Genomic DNA, 15,296 nt, shown 5'->3' on the forward strand with positions numbered 1-15,296 from the left:
CCACTCAATACAGACATCCCAAAACACACACAGACTGGTTTTGTCAAATGTTTTATTGAGTGTAGACATCTGGGCTACTGTAAAACATGCATTATCTGCAGAAGGGGGAGAGGAGCAGGTGGCATTGTCCCCGCTGTCAGCTGTGTCAGTGCTGGCACCCGTGATGGAGATTAATGAAGTATCTGGAGAGTAATATGCTCCTTCAAATGCTGCTACAATTTGGAGTGGGGGCCGATCCTGATCTTAAATAGCAAAGCTGTCAGAGTTTACTGAACCTGTGCCTTGGCACATGAGTGGGGGATTCAGTCCTACAGCACGGAAAACAAAAAGTGTAAAAGTGGCCAGATATAAGGCAACAATACAGTCAGTTGTGTAAACAAATGCATTGTTCTTGTGTCACTTTTTCTTTGGTGCGTTCGGCGCGTTGAATTTAAAAAAGATGATGTCTCCGTCCTCGACGATGTAGTTTCTTCCCTGCTGTCTGTATTTACCAGCTGCCTGTGGGGTTAAAAAAATAAAAAGAATCATTAAAATAATATAAAAGATTGTATGCTGTATGCTAAGAAATAGCTAGTCTGTCATGTGGATGAACTCGAACAGATTAAAAACTCTTTATAATTTAAATAATATTAGAAAAGATTTAACTTGAACTAAAATTACACTTGCAAATGTTCATCTACACATGCATACACACACACACACACACACACACGCCTGCACAGGCGCACGCACGCACACACAATTGCACGCATGTTTTGTTTGAGGGGTGCCTGAATTCCCACTGAGTGATAATCCTCTCTTCTGCCCATTTCAGTTTCATGTGCACAAGCACAAAATGTTAATAAGTCTTTGATTACAGCACTATAAAACTTCTCAAGGAAACAAAATAAGTTCTAACATTTCTTTTGTGTACAGTAAGTGTTTGTTCTCCTTCCCGGCAAACTCAAAATAATTGACTTGAAGTGCTAATACGGACAGGTTTATGCATTCTGGTTCTGCACAGTGCACAATTAATTAGAAGAATCAATGTCCCTTTAAAGGCTCAGGAGACCATTTAATCCAAGCTCAATACCACCAGAAACACTGGATGGAGAGGGAGACAGGAAAAAAAAAATCAATGGCTATTTGTGATTCCTGAGTATGTATTAAACCAGACACGTCTAACTGGTTCATTTGCACTTGAAAGCAGCCATCTGGAGCAGCAAGCTTGGCTTAAGCAGATATGATTACTAATAATGTGATATCCCTGTACACTGGCCCTATTCAGACAGCCTATTCCCACAACTGGCATTAAATAGCATGGACCTTAATGCCACAGTCAGAAACGCTCCATGTTCTTCTGAGGCTCAAAAAGGGATTAGTAAGAGAGCATGCAGTAAGGACCTGACACTGAGATCTCAACCTCTGATAACAATGGCGAAACCCCCAGAGACTTACATATTTCGCTCTCTTTTTGCAGCTTATGGAGGGTGTGGACAATACACTGCCGATGCATTAAATATCAAATATTTATTAAAAAGGACTTGAATAGTAAGGAGATTTAAATGTTTTTTTTTTTAGTGCTTCCTTTCCACACTGGTCCCCGTGGGCCCTTTGTGCCACCATAATTACATTAGTTGAGTCTGTAAGTGGGCACATGGAGTTGATGGTGGTGATAGGGGGATTGCGACAGCATGGCTTACAGCTGCTTCGCACAAGTGTTACACATAAAATCAGAGTCACTTCTGCTTTAATTAACTGAGATTTAAAAGTAGATTTTTTTCTCGTTAAAGGAAATAAATGATTGAAAAAAAGTGCACCTTTAATTTAAAAGGCATCCTGCAGTGTTGATGAACTCATTATTAACCGTGTGCATTCGATAAGTCGATTGCAGTTTACAGATTTTAAACAAATTTTCAATGTGAAAGTACAACTTGGAGCAGGAAAGAAAAGTATTGTGTTGCTTTTAGCAGTGAAATGACTTAATACACTTGATAGGTGTGTCCACACGGCGCAGTTAAAAAGGTCAAAACAAACACTGCCCATAAAAACAGAAGTAAGACATGCAAGTCACATTTCTGTGCTACAAACCATGAAACAGTCCTTATTTAAGGAATTTCACACTTTATTTAACTTGCCGCTTTATATCACTGTCACATGCCTACAGTGGCTTGGGGTTTTGGTAACAGAGAGCTCTAAGCTAACAGCGCACTCTGTAGATCTGATAAATGCCTGGTGAGGTGAAGAAGTGCTTCCTTGGAGCGACTGCGCTGAGCCACGAGCAAGAACTACCATCAGCCAGTTAAGACACATTGTGATAAAGATATGCACAGCTGGAGCAGAATGGCAGTGTTTAGAGCCAGAATCAGCTGGCTTGTCAGGAGTGGTGCTGGAGTGTGTGCAGTAATTTCTTCCCCTGAGTAAAGGTGAAGAGCAGTTTTCAGTAGGAGCTGTGTGGCGACTGTCAGCTCCACTGATCACAGGAGACTTCCCCTCATCTCCTCTGGCACCCTGACTGCTCACCTTGACAGCACTCTCGCTGCCTTCCTCTTTAAAATCCTGGAATTTCATTACTTCCGCCATAATGAAGCCCCTCTCAAAGTCTGTGTGGATCTTCCCCGCAGCCTGTGGAGCCTTAGTTCCTTTCTGTCACAAGGAAGGAAAAGAGAGGACAAATGAATTGTTTTGGAGAAGATGGATTACAGCATGCGAGCGACACGGTGTTTGATGGGGTGATAGCGTTGTGATCACTCTGGGGGTGATTTTCAGTCGGGGGTATTCTTGCCTCAGTCCTGATTTCTGGATAGCTTTCCACTCAGTTGTGACCTGCTAGGGTAGCCTGGACACCGATAAGGACCCAGCACTGCTATCAATGCCTCCTGATTCCCATTCCGTGGTGGTATTGATTTCTGTCCAAGCAATCTTGCCTCATTGTGGGTCGCTGCTCGGCTCTCTGGTCATGACAGCAAGAAGACCCAGCGTTGCAGTGAGAAGCCAGCGTGGTATAGACCCCACTGCATCAGGCCTTTACTATTGTGAGAGTTTGGTAATTCAAATTCAGCTCAACCCTTCAGTGATATTTCACTATGTTGAATGTACTCCTGTGAACTGCTGTGAGTTTTGGAGTATTATAAGTTTTTACATTTACACAGCAGAGATTTTATATTAACTGGAGCTGTTTGAGATTTCAATCTACATGTAACAGTTTAATAGATGTATAAAATATGTATATATATTTTATATATTGCACTTTGAGCCCTCTCTAACACTCCAAGACAAAACTGGTGACTGACAAAATGTGCAATTTATATGCGTTGAAATAATGCTGGGTGGAAATGACAAATGACCCAAATAAGTGACGTGGCTGCTGTGCATCATTATGACTCCTGTCTGTCGACCTGCTCGCTCCCTCTCTGCTCTGCAGCTCCGTGCTCAGAAACTGTTGAGCAGTTTTAATTATGTATATAATCAGGTTGGGGTCAACATATTTCATGCCAAAAGAATGATGCGTATTTAATGACTCTAATACATTACCATCTACTTGCAATCTCATTGACGGAGTGCTTGTGAGTTTAACTACCATTAATCAGCATCAAGGTTTGTCTATCTGGAGAAAAATAGATTAAGGGAGGGATTTTTTTCATATGGCGCATTACAAGAGATCCACATTGTCCTAGTTAAGAGCTATGCAGAGCAGGCTGATAGATAATGGTCACCTCGAGGCTGCCTAATAAAGCATGTTAAAGGACTTAGGAACACGACATTACTGAGTGTAGTTTTTACAATGCAAGATGTATTGGCTTAATATAGTTACTCACTGATGCTTACCTGACTAAATGCCCCTCACACACAATCAAGGCTGGCTGTAATCAGTTATGCCGAGGAGGACAAGCGTGTTTTCGAGGATGCCTTTGAAGTGTTTTGGGACTTTGCTGTAAATAGCGAGGACATCAGTCATGCTGAGACGAGTGTGCGTCTAAACACGGTGATGTCATCTGACTAAAATGTAACGTGTCTTGTGAGGAAGAAGAGCGAGTGAGCTCATCTTCCCCTCTGGGTTGTGCTTAGTTTAAAAATGCTTAGAAAAGAAAAATAAAGGATGAAGCTTGATGTGTGGATGGGTGTCATATAATCTATAACAAAACATTTAACATTCACCCGAAATATGATTTTGGTGAATCATTTGAAGGTGGCTAAATTTTGTTTCAACCACAATATAAAAGAATTAGGAAAAAAAAGGAGACCCTGTCTAGTGGAGAGCAGAAATTCATATAGATCACATTAAAAAAAAGTATGTGTCATTTTTCTCACGCAAAAAAATCAAGTGAACATTATGTTCCTTATAAGAAACATGAAATTTTATTATATATTTATATAAATATATTTAAATGGAGAAAAAGGAAAAATCTTGTGCTTTTAAAAAAATGTCTTTCTCATTAGTTAAAAAAGAAACAGGACATTTATCACTGTAATTTGCTATAGCAGATATTACAAATGCATATTGGAGTCCTCTAGGGGATATTTGGAAACCTGTGTATTACTCATAATGTAACTGTCTGAAGCCACGTCTGTATCTAATAATAACAATAATAACAACAATAATAGTAATAATAATGAAGCACGAGATAACATTTTAAATTAGTGTTTTGTTTGTGTGAAAAATCTATTCATCTTTTCGTGAAGAACAGTGCACTCGTAAATCTTATGCAAAATAATCCACCCATGCACTGAAATGTAGATGTCTGAAAATAGGGTGAAGCCAATATGAGCTTATTCAAAGTCAAGGGAAAATGATCTTGGTAAAGCTGCATCACACGCAGAACAAACACCCCTATTTATGTGTGTTTTGTAAGTGGACAAGTAATGCCATCTTTGGGCAAGATAAAAATTTAAGCAGTATTTCCATCAGTGGTCAAATCTGTAACCCGCCCACACATGAGACTTTTTCTACCATTATTGCCTCCACCATCTATAGTGGGCTATTTCAAGATTTTGAACAAATTGAACAACAAAATGTGAACAGTGAACGGTCTCACACTCGGGGAACAAAACCATAATGATCTGCTTGGTGACAAGTTCTTTGAATAGATGCCATTGTGGAAAATTGCAATGCTTTTTTGAAAATGGGACTCCTTTTTTCAAACGGACAAGTTATGTTTATGAGATTGAAAGCATTCTGTATCGTAAAAAAAAATATTTCAAATTACAATCCTTTGAAATATCTGATGGGATGAAAGAATGGATATGAATTTGTATGACTGAATACAACCCAAATCTTTAGTTGTTAAAGTTTCTCAAAAGTTACTTTGTTGTATTTTTAAACCACCGATATGAACTTATAAATGTTACTCAGACAAAATAGCTTATTATTTCTGCACTCAATACTTCTATCTGCTCAAGGAAAGAAAAAATAAGTGCACACAATACCAACATGCAAAGCAAACATCTGTATTGATGTAAATGCTGTGATCCCATTGCACAAAGCTCTTGGCGGGCTGGGCTCAGTAAACTGAGACACACGGGGAGGAGGAGCCCCCAGCAAGGCCCACAAACAGTCGAATGAAAAGCGACATCAATTTTGGCACAGACAACCTCCGTCACACAGATTAGGCAGGCACAATGCACGGGCTCCTTATCTCCAGCGGCAGGAGGAGGGCAGGCAGATCTGCACAGGATGGAAACATTCTCATGGACGTAATGGGCAAAATCAATTGTTGCCCTCCTCAATCAATGTAGCCCCCACTTTCACTGTTCAGCAGCTCACCAGTAATTGAAGTTATCCTTGGTCTGTAATGACTAGCTAAAGCACAACCATGACAAAGTTGAAAGTGTGCGATATCAGTGAAGGTGCCAGCAGGGTGGAACATGGGATACTGTGTGTATTCGTGTGTGTGTGTGTGAGTCTGATACACACGCTCACATGTACGTATGCGCACAGCAGGCAGCTGGCACTTACCCGAATGGTCCATGCACGGACCTCATCTGGTCCAGCAGTGAAGAAGTACTCCAGCTGCAGGGCTGCGTAGCCTGCCTTGATGATCTTGCTCAGGGCACTGGTGGGGAGAGATTTCAGCTTGAATCGAGGGGTCTGAACTGTTTAAGTATTCTTTATCGCTGCTGATGCCTAGACAAAGTTCACCTCAATGGCAAGGCCCCATTCATTCCAATATAAACTCATTAAGTGAATAAGATGGGTCACTTCGTTTCGCATAAGACATTCAACTCTCCAATGGTTTCTTTGATTAATTAGGAGGCTTGTAGACTCATTTAACATTTTTAAGAATTCAACCCAATGCCTCGATCTTTGCTGAGAGAAAGAAGGGGGAAAAAAAAATCTGCTGTCACAATTTTTCTCTCCATAGAGGTTTTCACACAAGAACAATAAACCCAAAATGCCCAAGTTATAATTATACCTACAGATGACAGATGACAGTTAAAAACTTAATTTAGAGGAAAACCCTTTGACTGAGTTGTTCAGTAAGAAGAGGGATCCTTTGCTTTATAATGGTAATTACTCTGCCATTTATTATTCTATCAGCACATGCAATTAAAGGAGTGCATGGAGGACACAGCTGATAATAAAGTGTGGGGAGACTGAATGCTAATTAACCTCTGCGTCTTGTGCTCTGTGCAGTACTTCTGCCTCTCCTCTTCACTCTTGTCCTGCAGCAGGCTCTCTAGGCCGCCACTAAAGGGGATGACCAAGGCTCCGGGGTCATGACTGTCCACCCACTCCTTGATTTTCACCAACCTGATTAAAAAAAAGAAAAAAGAAAAACAGCAGTCGCAAAACTCGTTGGAGGACTTGATTAACATGAACGTATTTGTTATTCGCTGCATGCATGCATATTCATGAGAGCAGCTGAAATATGAGTGTTTGTGGGAGACTGCACTCTAAAGGTGGCATTTCCTTTCAGAGTTTGACTTTCTTTCCGTTCAAGTTCTCAACTAAAAATCAGACTTGACTACACGTCCTTTAGCAAAGAGAAAGAAACATAATAAAAATACAAAAACTGGATATATATATATATATATATGTATAAAACAGGTCCTAATATTTTCAGTGATCCTAAAATGATGCCAAAAGTAGGAGGGCATTCATTTCCACTTTAAGACATAAAGCAGTAAAAAGTGTCAAGAATATTTAATTTTGCTGAAGTTTGGGTTTTCATTCATTTTATTTTATTGTTAAATATGTTACCTGATTCTTTTTGTTTGCAGCACCTTCTTTATGGTGTTAAATGTTGTGTTTTGTGTCATTAACCTAATTCAGACTTTTAAAGACATTTGTATGTCATTTCACGCTGTTTTGTCCCTGTTGTAATTTGAGGTATTCTTAAATTAATTGCACAGAAAGACAGCTTGCACTGACCTTAGCCACTTTTAGGTGGAAAAGTGGCTAAGGTCAGCAGTTCACCTCATGGCTTCTTTTCAAAAGTTCAGAAAACAAACAGATGATGCCACTGTGGTCACATTTTTTTTTATATGTAATCAATAGCTGTGACTTCCCTTTTTGCACTTCTCGAATAAATGGGACACCTTTGCTCCTGCAGATAATAAATAAATGATTTAAACAGACATTAAAATAATTAGTTCGACAACAGGACTGTTCTTAATACGTGCATTTTGAAATCGCTCAAGCAAAAAGTCACACATTTCTCTCTGAAATGTGGAAGTGAAATTCACGATATATTTTTTTAAACTATGAAAAAAGAAATCTTCCACCAGCCGAGTGTTTTTTTGAATGTTAGATAAACATTAACATTCAAGCAAAGAGAAAGCACTGCAACTAACCACCTACTGTTATCTTTGGCACTTTCTTAACTGCGTGATCTTTTTTTTCCTTTACGTGTTCTTGTCCAGCAGGACACCTGACATTGCAGGACAAAGATATCCTCACAGTTAATGGTAACCCTCAGTCAGAACAATACAAGGGGGTTAGAGCAATTATGAGATTAGCCCCACAAGCTCCGAGGCTGGGATTGGACGGATCTCAAAGAGCAGCATCACACAAATCCATTTTCACACGGCGGCTCCTGGGCTGGATTGATTCTAAGGGGTCCCTGTCATTATCTGTAATCCTAGTTTCCTGTTTAAAGCCCATAAGAATCAAAGACTGGGAGGAACCACACCACCTCAATACCACATCTATTCCAATAACAATGTCACCGCTTTATCACCTGCAGCACCCTATCGCTGCTCCTACCTAATGATTATCAATATACAATATATGACAAGGTAACGGGCAAAAAGAAGAGCACGGTTTTGCTTTGATTGAATGTTTTTCTCAACAAGTTAAAATAACACCACAGGCCGGCGCAGTAAATCTGAAATGCCTCATATGCCAGGTCGTCTGTCTGCCTTTTCAGATGCACATCTATTAAGAGGAATAACCTAATATTTCCCTTACTGTTCACACCATGTATGCAGATCTGACGCTTGACTGCCACCACAATAACACACAATAAGGTGGCAACCAACGTCGCGCCAATAAAGGACAGAAAAATAAAACACATTTAGCCAAAGCAGAAAACCTGAAAACATAGGAGATGGAGGGCGCTCCAAGAGGGGAAAAATCCAATCTGAGATAATAACAGCTGTAGTTTGTCACTTTTAGCAGCACAGCTGTCTATTTGGTGGCACGTTATTTGCATTCCTCAGGTATTGCGTTCTCTACAGGCGGCTGAATAATGATTCACAAATCACTCTCTCCACACCAGTCAAGGGCTGTGATCCTTTGAATAGACCATTGTACCTGAGACTGTAATTGGTGAAGACTTGACAGAGCTGAGCCAAGCCAGCCAAGTAACAAAGAGGCTCTTGGTAGAAGGCTGAGGGATGATTTTAATAATGTGAAGCCGAGACGAGAACGTGAGCTGCAAATGAGCACGGGGGTCTCCGGGTCCTTGCACTGAGTGACACAGGACCAGACAAACACCTTGCCACAGGAACATGAAACACCCCCTTCCCACAACTCCAGAAACAAAGCGCTGTCAATTAAGAGCTTTGAAGTGCCGTCAACATGACTCCCAAAACCAATTCTGTCAACTTCACCACTGTCTACCCGTGCCACTTTGCAATTTGTATTTATGTCCCTTCCAATTATTTGTGTGAAATTTTATGCGGATGTGTAAATTTGGAAAAATGTTTATGTAAAACATGCTGCAGATGTCTTTGTGTCTTTATGGCTCTCAGTCATTCTAAAGAATAAAGGGGTGTTCTTGTTCGTGGAGGCCCATTCACAGTGTGAAATAACTATTTAACACAAGAAACAGGCTTGACTTTTGTTTTAGAGGAAGGTTTACTGCCTGATTAAAAATAAGCAAGTGAAAAGATATGCAGTTTTGTTAAAATAAGTAATAAGATGTAAGTAAAATATTTTCCCTGTAGGTCTTCTTCATCAACCTCGTACTCTAAACTAATACAAGTGAGAAAGATGTGTGTGTGTGTGTGCATGTGTGAGAGGGAGCGTGTGCGAGTGCATGTGTCTTGTCAGTCTCTATTATGTCCCAGAACTGAGTGCCATCTCTCACTGCTCGGTTAATAGAAAGATTCAGCACTTTCTGCTCTTGATATCCCTCTCTGAACAAATGATGCCTGAAATTTTTATTCTTTTTATAATGGAATTCCAATGGCTTCTGCTGCAAATCAAGTGGAAATTTTTGCATATCAAGTGGGAAAAATTAAATGTTAACCACGTTTTAATGTGATTAAGGGTGACAGGGACATTATTTCTGCTAATCATTCACTGGCTTGAAGGCTCAAACAAGTCCAAGGAACAAGCTGTGTTTGTGCTCTCAGATCAAATAGAAAAATATAGTTTTTTTTTTACCAGAAAAACTTCGGCAAAACTCAAACATGTATGCATTATTTTATTTTTTTTTAATGGTAAAAAACAGTCAACATGAAACCAAGACCATGTGACACCTGTTTATCTCATGTCTAGAAAAATAATAGGCATCACACCATTTGTTGCAAGCTTTGGATCTAATGCTTATTGTATTTAAAGTACATGTAATTTAAAACACAATATATTCTACAATTACAAGAAGAAAAAAAAAACACAATTGGACCTTTTGCAACAGACTGGCTCTGAATAGAGATGTTCCCCAGGTGGGGCCACCCTCCGGAGCTTGCCTGTTTGTCTTTTTGTGTGAGAATCCTAAAGGGGGATAATTCCTGTGTTTCTGAATGCCTGGGGGCTTCCCTGGGCTTTGTCAGAGCTTTGATCTGCTTAAATGGCTCAAACAATAGGAACATCTAAAGTACAGGGGCAGCTACCTGAGACAATGACCTGGGCCTGCGTCTGACATACACTCAAACAGGTTGGCTTCATCACGAGTGCAGAGCCAGTTAAGCCTGTAAAAGGTTGGCCACCACCTCCGGTTTGAGTGCTCAGTCCCGATGCAATTGAATGCTGACAGACCTGAAGAGTAATCCGCTACCTACATCCTCCACAGCTCGATCACTGACACACCCACAGGTGAGCTCCCAGCACCTGAGTCTGGATAGCTCAGCTGAATGTGTTACTTACTCCCTTCACATGTCCTGACAGCTACTGGCTTAGATGCCAGGCACAGACTCATCAAGTAATAAACCCAGAGTCCCCCCTGTTTGTCTGGTCCCAGGTTACAAGGATGAGCAACCTAGGGGGCCAAGATGCTGCGGCACACAGCATATACTAACCCCCTCCTCTTCCCTTCCTCTGTGGAGGGAGAGAGAAATGAGAGGTATGAGCTCATGGTGGCTTTTGAGGCTGGGAAGTCGGGGGCTCTGTGGGAAGCTTTTCATCCTCCCAGTGGTGAGCTCCTGAGCGACAAGAGTGCAGACGCTCTCTGCTCCCTGTGGCCATAGCCGGATGGAAAGGCATTACACATCGCGTCTTTAAGAAAGGGAGGAGATCTGACACATACACACACATGCGCGCGCGCACACACAGACACACTATCGGCAATATTACCAACTTCTTTCAATCTTCAAAGCAATCATGGGCTGGAGGAAACAGAACATGGCGCACGCACAATGGGAGCAGCTTTAATTAAGAGCATCATCTCACATCGTATCTCAAACAAACCTTGAGGGTGTGCTGGTAACAAGCTTTTTAAAACAACTTTCCTTTCTTTGATAACTACACCCATTAAATATTGTGACTTTAAACGTTTGCACATGATAGATGAAACCTTAACAACCCCATCCGCCATAGATTTGTCTTTAAGATGGTCGTTAAGGACACAATATCAAAGCCATAACTCATTAAAGATATTTCTGTGGGGTGGGGTGCAAAAAGAACAACAAAAAAAACAGGCAAACACGAGAAATTCAAACAGTAACCCAGAGGAGTACATTCTACATCACCCAAAATAATTCTCTATATGGGGTATCCATGCTGTCATTCATGGCAGTTGACTGGGCGAGAGAAAATAAGGGGGCTGGGGTAGAGAGGGGGGAGTCATCAAGATGTGACAATTGTGACAAGAGCAGGCAAAGTGTAGCGCCGAAGAACACCACACGGATTTCTCCATCTCTTCTTTTTTTCCAGGATGACAGCTTAATGTCTACCACATGCAATATTTATTCTCATCGTGTGTCAGACTGTCTAGCTGTCCTAGGGAGTACAAAGAATGCCACTTATTAGAATAAAAGCAGAAGGAAGGTAATCAAGGACATATGTAACATCAGCCAATCATGCCCCCCCCTCCCCAACCCCGCTTACAATCCAACATCTTTTTTTTTTCTCCCCTCGTCCATTCATAACAGTTTCAACAATAATCCTGATAATAAGCGCTCAGGAGCTGTATGTGGCAACAGTAAAATTCATTTATTTGTCTCATTAAACTTGTTCGAGGCTGTAGGCCACTCACTGCAGCATGTGTGCCTGGCCTTAAGCTTATCGCAAAGATAACACAAAGCTCATCTCAAGAAGCCTCAACTATCAAAATCTAGCGTTTTCACAGACGCGAAACTCGTAGACATTTATTTCTATGTCAGCAAAATGCCAGGAGAACAATTCCCCCCGTGTGTGTCTTCAGAATAAAGCGAGCTTGTTGTACTGATGCAGACGTGTGTAAATGGATTATGAACTGTTGGGGCAGATTGACTCAGCATTTATCAGATTTGGGGCTGAGGAATGAGGGAGAAATCTATACTGGGTTTTGGAGACCAAACTGAAGAATATAGAAAGAAAAACGAAAAACTTTTAGTCTCAATTTTACTACAAGGTATTCATCATGAAACACATCAAAGACAATGGGGTCATGTGGTACACGACAACAGTGCCCTTTCATTACCTGGACAGGGGACAGTCAATAACTGGGCTAACAGAGTCGACACGACTTTACATCTGTTTCAGTTTTACTGTACTGCCTCTCCTGTTGTTTTCACTCATTGAAAGCTAGCTGACGGCATCCATTAGGACCGACTGCGGGCAGTGGGGTACACATCCTACCATGGGAAAGTGTTTCTCGGGATCCCACACTGAACAAGGACAGAGTGGACAAATCAAACAGGAGTATGTGATCGTATATCTCCCACATGGCTTTGAAAAGTGAACTCTAACTCCCTAGATAGTAGTTCCTAAAAAAACTTGGATGGAGCCAGTGGTTTTGCACTCAATAAAGTTTCACTTGTGTTTGTGTGAATTATGGTTTGGAGTAGCTGAAGTGGGTAGCAGTGACTTCTTTCATGGACTGGCTTTGTCTGTGGGTTTTACTTTTTTTCAGTCTCTAAATGTTGGTGTGGTTCCTGAAACGAGTTTTTGTTTGTCAAAATTATAAGACAACAAAAAAATAATGCATGATAAAGTTGTTACTGACATTCTTCAGGACCAAAAAGTGGAGGTAACAAAATACAAGTCAACTCTTAAGCTGAGCAGACATAGTATACCCCCCTTTCTCCACCTCGAGTTGTCTGCTGTGAGACAGAGCGGCACAATGCTGCAGCTCCTCTCGGGGCTTCCTTTACTTTAATTGTGAAAGCTCCTCCTACAGGCAGACTGGAGTATCAGACTCTGGGGAAGTAACAACCTCTGTGGCTGGATTTCCTCAACCTACTCGGAGATATTACCTCATGTTTACACCGCATTTGCCACAAAGGTTACGCCGGGGACGAATCTACATTCTTCTCATTGTCAACAAATCCTGTGCTGAGATTTAAACTGGTGCACCGACTCTTTCTCTCAGTATTTTCTCATCCTCCTGCTCTGTCAGCCCAAGACCAATTTGCTCCTGCTCAAAACAAGATACATCTTGAAACAAATACATATCCTTCTATAAGCTTTAATATAATTTTCCACCACAGAAAGGCGCTGTAGTTTTTAGTCAAATAACTATAATGGTGTATTTTAGGGTTCATTTTCAGTCTATTTAAAATATATACATGGGGTATTTTTTATTTTCTGAAAACAGAATTTTATATAAGGACAGCTTCCACAATTTTGCACTGTTTCTATTTATTGTATTTAATTTATGTCACATTTCAACATTGTGGGCCATGTATATTTTTTTACTGCTCTTGGAAAACAAAAAACATTAATAGCACTGGTGTTCTTGGTTTTGGTCTTATTATTACTTTGGAATTAGAGAAATAAGAGATACTGAAAATATTGCTTTCTTATCTTTGAACACACCAGCATAAAACAAGGCCTTGTGCTGAAATCAGACTGATGACTTCTTAAATAAAGGTCTTCTGAAGCATCACCGTTGTCTGAAATGGCTAACGAGGGGAATCAGGATTGCAGAAGATTTTCTGAATTACATCACGACAAGAAAACATTAGCAAGTAGATTATAGATATGGATGCATTTGTGGTAGGAAAACACAATTAGGTAGAGACCGACAGAAAGAGCAGCTGTGGCATGTTAAAGTTGGCGCTTCCCGGCATAAAGAATAATGAGAGAAGTACCAAATGTAACACGCACTGGAGGCAAACAATGATTAAGAGAGATAAAGTACGAATAAGTTTGGAAGAGTACAACAACAAAAAAGTATTTGGAGATTAAAGAGAAAAGTACACATCCTCAGACCTATGCCCACTTTTATACAGGCAGACAAACAGACCCAGACTAACATACACGCGCACACATGCAAACACATGCACGCAGACACACGCACACACACACACGCACAGAGTTAATAAAAGCTGCAAGCAGTGGTACCCTGCAGTTCTTACACTCACCAGGAGAGCCCACACGGCAGAGGCACTCACAGACAGGTCACGCTTGCCGGTTTCCTTAAAGGTCAACTCATCTACTTAAGAGGCACCAATTTACTTTAATGCACATTGTCCAAAAGAAGGAGAAGGAAAAGGCAGAAAAAGAAATGACAAGGAAGGAAAAAACATCACAGTATAGCTGAAGTGTCCTCTAATTGTGTCTTCTGTCATTACAAAATATGAATACTCTTCGAAGATTAAGAAGAAGATTAAATAAATATCTGATATCAAATCTATTAAAAGAAATAAAGAGTCCTAAAATTGGCGAGGCCACGTGCTTGTAAAATACACAACGTCTTAGATGACAAGTAAAGATGCCAGCATTGGGCAGACTGCAGCCACCACATTATCAACAGTGCTCTCACAGACACACACGCACACACACACACACACACACACACACACACACACTGCGCTCTGTTGAATAGTCTTCCAGGAAGCTCACTGACGCCGGGGAAAGAGGAGAAAGCCTCTTGATAGACTCTTGTAGATGCCATTCCCTATCACGCAATGCCTCTCAGTCATAAACACATGACAAATGCAGCCTTAATCATTTTTTACGAGCGGGGATGTGCAGGGGGCAGTGCATGGCTAGAGGGGAGAGGGGAGCGGTGAGCAGCAGGCGGCCCCCTCTGCACAGAGGAGAGGGCTGTGTGGTAAAGTCTCCTCTGGAACATCACTCGGCCAGCGCGCCTTTGATCTCCACACCGCAATTACACCAGCATCCAAATGAGCATGGAGTCGCCTCTGAAACAGACTTCAAACATGCACATGTACGCATTCTCATACACATACACTGTATAGGATTGGAGCCATGTGCTCCTCTCAACAGTAAATGATGTACTGTCTCCAGCAGAGAACCTGGGGATGAAAGGAGGCCTTGCTCCTTGTCTGATCCCTCCATTAATGATGGCTTGCTAAAGCTAATACTCTGTATTCTTGTCTAAACAAGGCCAGCTTGGTATGTGGTTCCCATACTCCAAACAGGATGATCCTGGTTAACAACAGAATGTTTTTGGAGACTTACAATGCTAAATAAAACAATTGCAAACAATGGTGCAATTGCCATAACTATTTCGAGAAACTGCTATTAAATGGCTGTAATAAAA

General features: G+C 41.0%; 1 protein-coding gene across 1 annotated transcript in view; it reads right to left on the reverse strand.

Annotated features, from left to right (window-relative positions):
* Nucleotides 1–301: 301 nt before the first annotated feature.
* The window catches only part of LOC134644093 (obg-like ATPase 1), a 38,086-nt gene continuing 23,091 nt past the window's right edge, over nt 302–15,296 (reverse strand). The window contains exons 5-8 of the mRNA XM_063496800.2: nt 6,590–6,730; nt 5,936–6,032; nt 2,503–2,625; nt 302–498 (exon numbers count right to left, since the gene is read on the reverse strand). Coding sequence (XP_063352870.2) covers nt 397–498; nt 2,503–2,625; nt 5,936–6,032; nt 6,590–6,730 — 463 coding nt within the window. The 3' untranslated portion in view covers nt 302–396. The remainder of the gene's footprint in view (nt 499–2,502; nt 2,626–5,935; nt 6,033–6,589; nt 6,731–15,296) is intronic.

This window comes from Pelmatolapia mariae, linkage group LG16_19 (assembly GCF_036321145.2).
Source record: "Pelmatolapia mariae isolate MD_Pm_ZW linkage group LG16_19, Pm_UMD_F_2, whole genome shotgun sequence".
NCBI classification, from domain to species: Eukaryota; Metazoa; Chordata; class Actinopteri; order Cichliformes; family Cichlidae; genus Pelmatolapia; species Pelmatolapia mariae.